Source organism: Geospiza fortis, unplaced genomic scaffold (assembly GCF_000277835.1).
Source record: "Geospiza fortis unplaced genomic scaffold, GeoFor_1.0 scaffold23, whole genome shotgun sequence".
In the NCBI taxonomy this organism is placed as follows: Eukaryota; Metazoa; Chordata; class Aves; order Passeriformes; family Thraupidae; genus Geospiza; species Geospiza fortis.
Window position 1 is genome coordinate 4,433,992 of NW_005054303.1, and position 11,639 is coordinate 4,445,630.

General features: G+C 46.7%; 1 protein-coding gene across 1 annotated transcript in view; it reads right to left on the reverse strand.

The window, feature by feature from the left end:
- The window catches only part of CCDC85C (coiled-coil domain containing 85C), a 111,128-nt gene extending 99,495 nt beyond the window's left edge, over positions 1-11,633 (reverse strand). The window contains exons 1-2 of the mRNA XM_031066348.1: positions 10,554-11,633; positions 5,953-5,957 (exon numbers count right to left, since the gene is read on the reverse strand). Of these exons, the coding sequence (XP_030922208.1) occupies positions 5,953-5,957; positions 10,554-11,265 (717 nt within the window). The 5' untranslated portion in view covers positions 11,266-11,633. The remainder of the gene's footprint in view (positions 1-5,952; positions 5,958-10,553) is intronic.
- Positions 11,634-11,639: the final 6 nt, after the last annotated feature.

Here is an 11,639-nt window from a genome sequence, read left to right on the forward strand (position 1 = left end):
CTGCAGTGACATGGGGAGCAATGTGGCAAGCAGGACCCTTCTACTTCACAGCTGTGATTCTTCACCTCAGTCAAAACTGCACTAGGCTGACACATAAACATTTTAAATACACATATATAGCATAATATTCAACTGGGCAACCTAGATGGGATGAGCTGAAATAACAACAAATGCTGTGTCCACTCTCTGAAAGGTATCAAGGTAATCTGTTGCTGTGACAGCAGCAGCATCTTTCTGCACTTGTCTGTGTTTGCGGAGAGGCAAACCCTGATTTTTATCTAATTTTTCTCGTCTTCTCATTTGAATTATTATTTGACAAGTTTCTGGTTTTTTATAGTGACGAGAGACTGACAACACTTCATCATCCTGTGGTTCCAAGAAGTATATGCAATACAGAGGGAAGCAACCCAACATGTAAAGCGCTTTTATCCCAGTAAAACTGAAACAGGATTTGAAGCAACTCCAAAACTGGGAATTAGAAATGTGTGGAGTTACTCTAAAGATGTCTTCTTCCTTGCTAGGTCAATATAACTCAAAACCTGTTTGTTATCACTGGTGTCATAGCAATGGTCAGAGGCCCCATTTGAGGTAAGGGTCTAATTCTGTTGAGCACCACAATAAACTTGGGGAAAACAAAGGAAATAGATTAGCCTGGTTGTATAAAAGGAGAGCCACAAATCATATAAGTTAGCTAAAAGACTACACCAGAAAGCCACGTAACAATGAGACAGCACTCCAAATCTGAGTCCCAGCTCAGTGCTCCAACTTGCAGAACCATCCATCCTTTTGTTATTTTAAAGCTTACATCTCAAAGAATAGAGTCTTAACCGATGTCATAAAAAGAGGGCTGCATTTTGTTACAAGAGGTCAGGAGACAAGCATGGGAGGGACTTTCAGCTTAATTGCTCAGAATCCAGGAAGCAAAGACCTGCACCAAAACTGGAAAAGAACTTTCAGAAGATGGTTGAACACAGTCACACAGGTGCAGCTCCACCCACATGGCCTGGAGGACAGAGCTGCAGAAACCATTATTGCTCCTGAGGTGGAAACTGCAGCCACTCCACAAGAGAAGATCTCCACAAACAAGGCATATATTATCATGCTTCAAGACATCAAAGAGGAACAAACACATAGGCTTTAAAAATTGATTCCTATTTTTAAAAGGTGTTAAAAGGATGGAAAAGGAAAACCCTCTAAATGTTGGCAGAACTGAAAGATGGAAAGGCTGCTGCACTGACTGAAATACTCAGCTGGTTTGTAGCCTCAAAAATAAGCCTCTAAGAGAAATGAATGAATAACTGAAATAAAGCAAGCAAGTGCAGAGGTATTTGTAACAGCAAAGGACAGTTGTATCAGCAGCTTGACCAGGAGCGAATGATTGACTCACTCCCATGCTGGGCTTCAGCTGCAATCAGGAAAATGAACAAGGGAACATTTTATCAGTTTTTCACAATGTGCCATCCCTGTGCAATGCATGAACTGCTGGTGAAGATCATATAACCTGTAACTATGTATCACATTCAACAGCAAACAAGCTTTTAACTCACTGGAAAGGGATTAAAAACTCCGTAGATCCAAAGCATAGATCAAAGTTATATTCAGCTGCTGGGAAATAGATAAATATGAGACCGCAAATCCCAGTAAGGGAGATAAGAAAAGGAAACCAAGAAGACAAAAGAATACTGTGCATCATAATAGCCCTTTAAGATTGTACATTAAAATAAGACTTTCTTAACACCTTTGTTATGAGCTGGAAAAGATTCAGCATCAACCAAAATTATTTATTTTTAATTACTGATACTCTGTTAGCATCTATGTGGTTACTCTACTCCATAAAATAGACTTTAACGCAGATTGTCCTGGAACCTATTCTATTAGATCCTATTAAACAGAAAAATGGGGAGGGGAAACACTGAAAACATCAACATGAAAATGATAAATTTCTGAATGTATATAACCAGCAGTAGTCCTCTGGCAACACAAAAATCAAGCAGAACATTGCTTAAACAGGATAGATTACTTCCCTTGTTGGAGATTAAAGACACTCTGGATTTCCTTTGAAAAAAATACCAAAAGCAAATGTAAAGAGTCCCAGTCTCAATTTCATTCAAGTCCAGCAGTGTCCCACAGTAACTTCACTGGCCACTGAGATGTACCACAGCACTGAACAGTCCATGGCCTCATAAGAAGTCACAGCCAGGAGCAGAGTGTCACAGAAGCGGCATTTAAAGGACAAGGCATCATCAATAAGTGTCATAGAGTGAGAGAAATGTACCTTAGCAAGTAAAAAACTGCAGATGAAAGATAGATGCCAGTCCTCCAGAGACTGCTTAGCACTTAATCAAAAGTCAGAAACCAGGAATCTTGCATTTGTGATGCACAGCAACCTGTCTTCAGATGATCCAGAGATGATGGAAGATGTGGGGAAGAACAAACAAAATCTAGTCAGTCCCACTAGATCAGAAACTGACAGCAAGCCTCTTCCTGCTATTTCCATAGAAATATTACACTTTGGGGACTGGAAATGCTCTCTTTTCTCTTCTTTTCTAAAACAATGGTTTGGTTTTCCTGCTCTGCTTTGAGTAGTCCTTTTGCCTGCTCCTTTCCTCTTCATGGATTGTCTCCAGCACAAGGACGGAGAGGCAGCCAGGGGGTTCTCACTCCCCTGGGAATGCAGGACAGGTCAGACACAGCCATCAAACCCCCAGGCATAGAGTCACCCCTAGAGATGGTTTGATCTTACTGTCCTGGAGATGGTTTGAAAGAGCAGCTAAGTATCTCCTTCTGCTTCCCAGCCTGGGCCCTACTCCATCCATTTGCTCTGCACACTCCATCTCTCACCTCTCACAGACATTCCAGTGCAGCCGACCTTCCTGCACACGAATGAAACCCCAGCAGCAGAGGAGTTTGGGCTGAAATGGGGGGAAAGGCAGCATGCATGCAGTCCTGAGTGTCACTGCACAGAGCTCAGGGATGGAGCAAAGTCTGAAGGGCTTTTCAGAGCACTCCAGCTTTGATTGAACTAATTCTGCCAGCGAGCCGGCGTTGACACAACCACAGCAGACAGCTAGCGTGTCACCCTGCCACTGCAGCGTGCAGCTGGCCACAGCCCTGCTGCCACAAGCCCGACACTCACCCACGGTGCCCCCTCTGCTGCAGACAGCCCTGCCACCCTGGGCAAACAGGAGACATCCCGTCCTACAGGCCCTAGGAGAGCCCCAGCAGACAATGAGATAACTCACATCAGATTTAGGGTTGCTTCAATCTCACGGCAAGATCCGTGAAGTCTCAAAGCCAGTCAAAACTAACCTGTAATCTACTTCACAAGGACTTTAGGTCACAAAGACCCTTTAGAGAAGAGGCTCTGAGCAAGGTGAACGCTTGGCACCACCATCTTGGAGGCATAAGGCAGAACAAGCAATGAGTTCCCTGACAGAAGCAAAATAGCAAGGCAAGAAACAATTTAAGGGAAGGAAGACTATATACACCTGTATGTACAGGGGCTAAAGTAACCTGGCATAAATGGTCTTGACCCAGACATGAGTCACTAGAAAAAGTGTTCAAAATAACCTGCCCAGCAGCCTTCAATTGCCATGGTGATAAATGTTTCCTAATGCCTAAGAGCAGCTGAGTCCTGAACCCCATGCACCTTGTTCACTAACAAAAGCTTTCACTATACTGGAAAAAAAAAATCACGACCAAATTGTGGCCATTTTAAGCCCTCCTCAGATCAAGGGCCGATTTACACAGCCCGGTTTCAATGGGGAGTACTGTGCTCACATCACTGCTAATTCAGGAGATGGAGCTGGCTTGCTTTTTGCTTCACAATTCAGTAGGCAAGGGGAAGATAGATTCTCTGAGACAGTGTTACTTTTTCTGCCAGGAGTTATCTATTTGCAGAAGTGGGTCAACTTTCTCTTGGTGGACATGTTTGTGTGCGAGTGCCTCGCAGCGCCGCTCTGCCCGCCCCGCGCGCACAGGAACCTCTGCACATAACTATTTATGGCAGCCAAGTGTTTCATGAATTGCAGCAAGTTAACCACAAGGGGATGATGACATTTGGCGACAGGGCAGGATGAATTCTGGCTGGCAGACAAAAAGTCAGGTTAAAAATACAGAATGCAGAAGCAAACCCAGCCAGTTGCAGCTAATTCGCAGGAAAACTGGATGTGCAGCCTCCAAACCTTCCCTGTTCCAGGCGAGCAGTGCTGTGTGTTTTGCAGTGGGATGCATTAAGGCGTGTGTGTGAGTGTGGAAAGAACATCAGCCCTCTGGATTCAAGCATTTTAGCTGAATTTTAAATGGGCTTAGATGCTTCTCATTAGCCTCACTCCACACCTGATGTATACCAGATGTTTTTGCCAGTTTAAGCACCTCACCCCATCTCACCTACCATCAGCTGTTGTCCATTTCTCTGTTCCCACAGCAACTCCAAAGGGCAGCCCCAGCACAGAAGGATGCTGCAAGGGCAGTCGGGAGGGACAACGTCAGCAGACCCTGGAAATGTCTGTGAGAGATGCAAGCAAGGCCACAGCCATGCTGTGGGGCAGATAAAAAGCCCAATGCCTCCCAGGGCAGGCCCCCAGCGTCCCCAAGGTTGCATGGATGCAGGCACCCTTGTCCCCACAAAGTATTAACCCTTCAGTTTTCAGATGCAATGCTCTGTCAGTGTTGGTATTCATGGCTCTCCTCTCCACACACACATCAGGTCTAACACCTGCCAGGGCTGCATTTTGGGTTCCTGTGCCTGCCACTTCATTAGATCACCATTTAATTCGATCCTCAGCTTTATTTGATGAAATGTCTCCAGAGGGCCAAATCATTTACATGTAACCAGCACAGGCTACTTCCCCTATTCTGACTGCTTTCAATGAGAGTAAGTGGATAATTCCATCAAAGGCCCATAGAAAATTGTCTTTTAATCAATACAAGGTTTTTTCCTTCAACAGGACAGCTGAGAATAAGATATCTCTATATAATACGCAAGAGGAAAACAAAATTAGAACACATTACCATGGAGAATATATTTCCAGATATGGCCCAATTTTAATTTAAGCATCCTGAGCCTTGTTTTCAGGGACACCAGCTAGCCTGAGGTTTGGGAGCCAAGCAGCCTGGCACACAGGCAGGGCCCCAGCAAAAGGCAGGAGTGGACAATGGCAAAGATGCCTCAAATGAAGCAGTCTGTGGAAGCCCTTTGAATGAGTGGCCAGTGACTAGTGGCCACAAAAACTCAAGCTGTACCCTTCATATCTGAGTCTTCAGCACTGATAACCAAACAGCAGAACACACTGAACTTACAGCAGAGATGGAAACAGGTGTTTCTCCAGAGGTCTTACCCCTATCTAGTGTACCACCCCAGAGCTGATTTCCTGTCTTAATCACAAGGAGTCTGTAACAGCTTACAGCACCAAAAATACCAATGTGTTAAAAACAGCAGTATTAAAGAAACAACATTGAAGCTATTTTCATAGGATGAAAAGTGCTCTTGATATAAGAAAGAAAATAATTGGTCAAGTAACCAAATCTGTGCTTAAGCTTGGCAGGAGGCACTGAGCTCTGAGAGGTCTCCAGCACAGAGAACAGGACTCTCTCTGACCTGGCCTGCCCACACAGTGAGGGACTGTAAGGGGGTGACATCTGAATGCTGCTGAGAAAGGCAATTTCTCTCTTTCACCAGAGCTAGGACAGGAGCCCTGCAAAAGTGGACAATGGTCACCACAAGACCTGGAACAGGGCTGATCTCATCTGGCTTTAGATGGCTGCATATGAATGAACTGACCAGGCATCAGCAGAGGGTAAGAGCACAACCAGCACACAATTCTGCTCTCTTTGATGCAGACACAGTTCACATAAATCATCACACCAAAGTGCCTCTCTCTATGTGGCCAATAAAGGATGTCCAAGGGAATGCAGATGTTAAACCCTATACTGGAGATAAATTAAGTGGGATGAATCTCATCTTTCGCTTCTGCCCCTGCATATTCTCGTCTCAAAGGCCTCATTAATATGCCATCATAAATAATAAGTATATTGATTATTAATACACTAATAAAACAAAGTCTTTTGGCCTTAGGGGTGTGCAAAGAAGGGCAGCTGCATTACCAATCAATACCAACCCACAGAGAGCAGCCATTTCTCTCTGCCACCATTTTAACTGCAATATATTGTACCCTCTAGGTAAATATGTGGACATCTACAAGTGGGAATCAATACAACTCGAGATCTTCCCACCCCCTCACCCAGAGAGAGCATTCTTCTTTCACTGGAGAAGACAGCAACAAGAGGCCATAGATTAATATCTCTGCTACTACAGGCTCTCTGCTGTACCCAGAGCTTTTTTCTGGGCCCCCCGACCACTTTTTAATTGTTGATGTTTTCAATAATTTACAAAAACAAAACATCAAAATTAACACTTCACCCAACTGGCATAAAGTCAGAGACACTGGAAACCACCCAGTCCATTTTGGGAACCTAGAGCAAGCAGTTCCAGTGGAAGGTGAAGTTCTAATGACAACTTCACTTGATGGGTGTGCAATAAAGCTAAAGCCTGAATGCTTTGCCTGCACGCACAGGATTTTGTCCCTGGCACATTGCTAGTTGAGTCTGTATGCCTCCAGGCTGGAAGATGGATGAACAGTTGTCCCAGTGAGATCTAGATAAGGCTAAAACCGGTGGAAGCCCTTGCCCTGGCCTCAGGGAACTCTGAGTCATCCTCCCAATGTTCCCACATACCTCACAGTCCAGGAGTATATCCTGTGGGAATAAACCTGAGGGGTTTTTCTTCCCCCAGGTCATGTTAACATCAATACCACAAAATGTGCCTGACTTTTTTTTAATTCTCTTTTTCAAACCTAATTCCAAGCAGCTGCTTCAACAGAGCTGTCTAAAGCTGGATGGGCAGAAAGATTGTGTGTGCACACAGAGATCCACACCATGCATAAAAAGGAAAGCCAAAGCACCCACAAGCACACAGAGTGACTGTGCCTCAATTTCTGCCCTAGATCTGGGTAGGTTTAGAACTGTGACATATCCTTACAGAGGCACCTGGCCAGTTTCCATCACACAGTTTGGGGTGCCCCTGTCCCACAGCTCAGGTCCCTGTGCACAGAGATATTAACCAAACCTCTCACTTTCCCAACAAGCAGGATTACATGTCTTCTAATATTCCCCATTCTCACACTATGTTATAATTATTATCTTATCTTCCATGAGCGAATAATTAATTATCAGCTTCTGAAAGACAACTTGCAGAAGTAAATAGATTTCAGAAAATTGAAGCAAAGGTGGACCACCAGTTGGGTTGGGGGTGTTTTTTACAGTTACACCATTTATTCTGAATTCACCTTACAAATCTAGAGTTCATCACCTCACACTGGGGTGGGTCATTGGGGCCAATAAATCAAGCCCTGGTTCAACAACTCACTTCCAAGGATCGCTGAACAGAAAATGCGAAACATTTAACCCACCTTTGCTCACTAAGATTCTACTAAAAATCAACCTTCCTGCAAGTGTTTTAACAGCCACAATACTCCTGACTCCTTTAGAAAAGCACTTAACAAGTGAAGCTCAATGGATACCGATAGCAGGGGCAGTAGAGTTCTGCATTTTCAGCTCCTAATTTCAGGACTTTCCAGCTTTTCCATAAGCAAAAATACTCCAGCAAGCAGCTCAGAAGTAGCAACCTTGCTCCCACCAGTTGTCCAAAGCTTCTGCTGAGTTCTTACTACAGATGCTAAATTCTGCACTGTATCCCTTTCTGCCACCTCCTCTCTTTAAGAAAGCACGCAGAGCTGCTCATTTCAGTATCAGCTGAGCTGGCCGGGCACTCCCTGGTTCACCCTCTGCTTAGTTCTCCAGTGCTTTAAAGACATGAGACAACAGCAAGCTTACAACCAAACAAAATGAAAGGCCATGCACTCTCTTTCCTCTGCCTTCCTTCTGTTTTATTCCTGAGGAAAATAAGAGTGACCAAGAGGACAGCACAAAAAGGCTGAGCTCTCGGCTGCACCCAGGAAGGCAGGGACAGGAGCAGGGACAGGAGCAGGGACAGGAGCAGGGACAGGAGCAGCAGACACGGCTCGCTGCTCCCTGCGGGGCTGCTCCGTGACAGCTCCACCGCCCACCTGACTCACTGGAGTGGTTTTTCATGTTCACCTGCTCCTGCCCTGCTCCTCTACACCGTCACAGGCTTGACAGAATTGTTGCTTGTCCCAGGCAAACACCTCTCCCAGACTTCTTGCTGTCAGTCAAAAAAAGGGGCCTGATAAGCCCTGCATTTGCATATGTATTGAGAGGCATTTCCAAAGGCACAGCCAGGGAAATGGCCTTGCTGAATACCGATGCTATCTGAGAATGACAACTATTCAAGTCATTTTACAGCTTCACTACCTAAGTGGAGAGATCAGGCTTGTCTACATCTTTACAAGGATTATTAGCTTTAAAAGTGCCGATCATCTCCGTTGCACCCTCAGAAATGAAGCTGCGCTGGTTCACAGGAAAGAGCTTCAATTCTTCCCACAGAGAGCACCTTCCACAGGCACCCCACAACAAGAAGTCATCAAAACCTAAAGGTTTTAGTGAAATGCTCGAGCCCATACCCATGCTTCCCACAGAGGAAATGGGAAGGGGTGTGCAGAGGCACGCATGGCAGCACTGTGTGCACATGGTCACCCTCCCTCTCCTACCCTTACCCTACGGTAGGACATGAGACTCGGCTCTCAGCCCCCTCCTAAAGATGCTGCTGGGCACACACACAGCACAATGAGGACCGAGCTCTGAAAGCAGAGGTTTCCCTCTGTGCTGACAGCGGCGACTTTGAGTCCCAGGTGAAGCGTCCCACAGTGCCATCACCCCGGACTGAAGGGACAGCTCTAAGGCATTGGTTATGTTTCGTGTACTCAAGAGCCCTGAGTTAACAGATGAATTCAACTGGCTTTGTCCCGTTCAGCTACCAACACCTAAAAGGGACACGGTCTAAGGCTCACAAACCAGAGCTGTGAAACCCTTCTGTTCCATAACAGCAACAGCACACCCAGTACCTGTCATGTGCTCTTCAAGCCTCTGTGGAGAGCAATGCTTTATGAAAATAAAGTCAAGTCACGTCAAGAGCAGAAGCTATCTGCAGATTTAAAAGCAGATACTTCTGATTTACACATCTCTATGAGAGAGAGATTAAAAAATTCCACGCCAAACATTTAAAGATGTTTGCTGCAGCATATGCATGCATGCATCTGGTGACTGGATCACCCTTGAAACCAGCAATCCCTGACTACTGGGCAAGGTGGCCAGAACATCTCCAGCTGTGAGCTGACACACACTGAGGCAACAGGACTGCAAACAGCACGTTCATAAATGAACACTTGTGAAACGAGTTGATCAGTCCTCCATGCCCTCAGGTCTCCTGGGACATAAAGACTTGCCAGAAATCACCAGAAATAAAAAAGAGCACCAAAAGCTCTGGGAGCTGAAAGCATGGTTATCTGGTAAGCACATCCACTGCTGACATCAATCGGAGCCAACCTCTGGGGCTCCATCCCCCTCTGTGTGCTCTGAGGTGGGAAAAGGACACCCCACAAAGAAAATAGCCCTCTCTGGTAGGAAAAGAGGATTAAGAACATTAAAAGTAGTCTTATATGTAAGAAGTTTTTAGATTGCTGCCTGGTTTGATTCCTACTGAATCCTGTTGACCACACATTCTAAAAGTCACGTATTTGGCCTTGCTGGTTTTAAAATATTTTTTTTAAATATCCATTTTAAAGATATTTCAATGTTATGTTAATGCCTGATCACTATTAGACAACAGGAGAAACTTTGCTTGGATATGAGCTGCCAGAGGAGGCTTGGCACGATTTCGTTGTGGAGCTTGTTTCTAACTTCAATGACTAGCCCGAACAAAATCGTGAGTACAGCGTCCCTTCGAGAGCAATCTCTTCTCTACAAACAAAACTCCTCTTTCTGAAGTGGACACGGGAAAACCGAGTTGCCCCTCCCCAAAACTGCTGAGCACTCCACAGCCAGCCTGCCCTGAGAGCCTGTGGAGCTAACAGGTGATGCTCTGTGGGACAAACCTGAACTTTCATCAGATGCCTCCAAAATCTCATCCCATCTTTATCAATCTTATCAAACTAGCACACAAACAAGCCAAACATAAACCAAAATATTTAAAGGGGAAGAGAAAGAGGTGGAAGAGTGGGAACACAATCAGTGTTTATTTAACCCTGAAAACTCAGGCTGATTTTTGTCAAAATAGAAACCCAAAACAAACAAACAAAACCAAACACCAACCCTGCTGGAGATAAAAGAGGCTCCAACCCTCAGCCCAGGACATCGATAACACAGTGAACGCACTGATAACACACACCCCGCACACAGGTGCGCCTTCCCGGCTCCCGGGGCTGCTCTGCCAAAGAGGCCACAAGGACGGACAGGGTTGGGAATGGCCAGGACCCCCCTCCCCGGAGTCGCTCACCCACGGCCACGGGGGACCGGGCATGCCGGGGGTGGCGGCGCGGGGCCAGCGGGGCAGGGCAGGGAGGGCAGGGCTCGCTCACCATTGAGGCCGTTCGGAATGCTCCGGTGGTGAAGGGGCGCGGACAGGTCATCCATAGACCTCCGCATGGCCCCGGCCTTGCTGTCGCCGGCCTTGTGGTGGTGAAGGTGGTGGTGATGGTGGTCGGGGCTGCCCGCGCTGCCCGTGCTGGAGGTGCTGCTCCCGTCCCCCACGTCCCTGGTGGCCGAGCCGCCGTTCAGGTTGGTCAGGCTGGCCTGGCTGTCGATGGAGCTCCGAGAGCCGGCCCCGCTCCGCTCCTCGTCCAGCATCAGCACCATCTCCTTCAGCTCCACGTTCTCCCGCAGGAGGGTCTCCTGCCTCGCCTCCAGGTCCTTCAGCTTCTGCTGGTACATGCCCACCTCCTTCCACATCACGCTGGCCGTGTGCCTCCCGAAGCGCTGCCATTCCCTTGACAGCTTCTTGCCTTTTTGCCGGTCGTCGTCCAAGAAGCAGCAGAGCTCCCGCAGCTCCTGGTTGTCGTCCTGCAACTTCTGGTTCACCTCCTTCAGCCCGCGGATCTCGTGCAGGTGGAGCTGCAGCCGCCGGTTCACGTCTTTCATCAAGTTGCCGTGTTCCACCATTAAGTTCATCTTTTCATTCTCCACTTTCCTCAGTCTTTTCACCAGCTCCTCCTTGCTCCATCTCAGCATCTCCTCTTCCGTAATTTTGCTCAGGTCTTCTTTAGACCCTTCCATGGAATTTTTTGCCATCATCTGTGCCTAGGCTGCGTTTGCTCTCACAGGATAACAAATGGTTCGGGTTATTCGGATGATTTTGTTCGCCTGATTTCCTATAACTAAAAATCACTGCAGCATCTCGGGGAATAAATATTATAGTTCTCCGTTGAGCGTTGGACAAGGAAGAAGAGCAACGCCGGAATGGAAATTCTGCTCCCCCAGAGACCCCATAATAATAACAATAATAATAATAAAAAGAAAACACAAACCAAAGGGGGAGGAGGGGAGGAATGAAATAAAAAAAGGCGCCCCCACTGCCCCGGAGGCTGGGGGCGACACGGAGCCGGGAGCCAAGCGCTGCACTCTCCAAGCGAAGCCTCCGCAGGGATCGGCCAACTTACCCCGGGCAA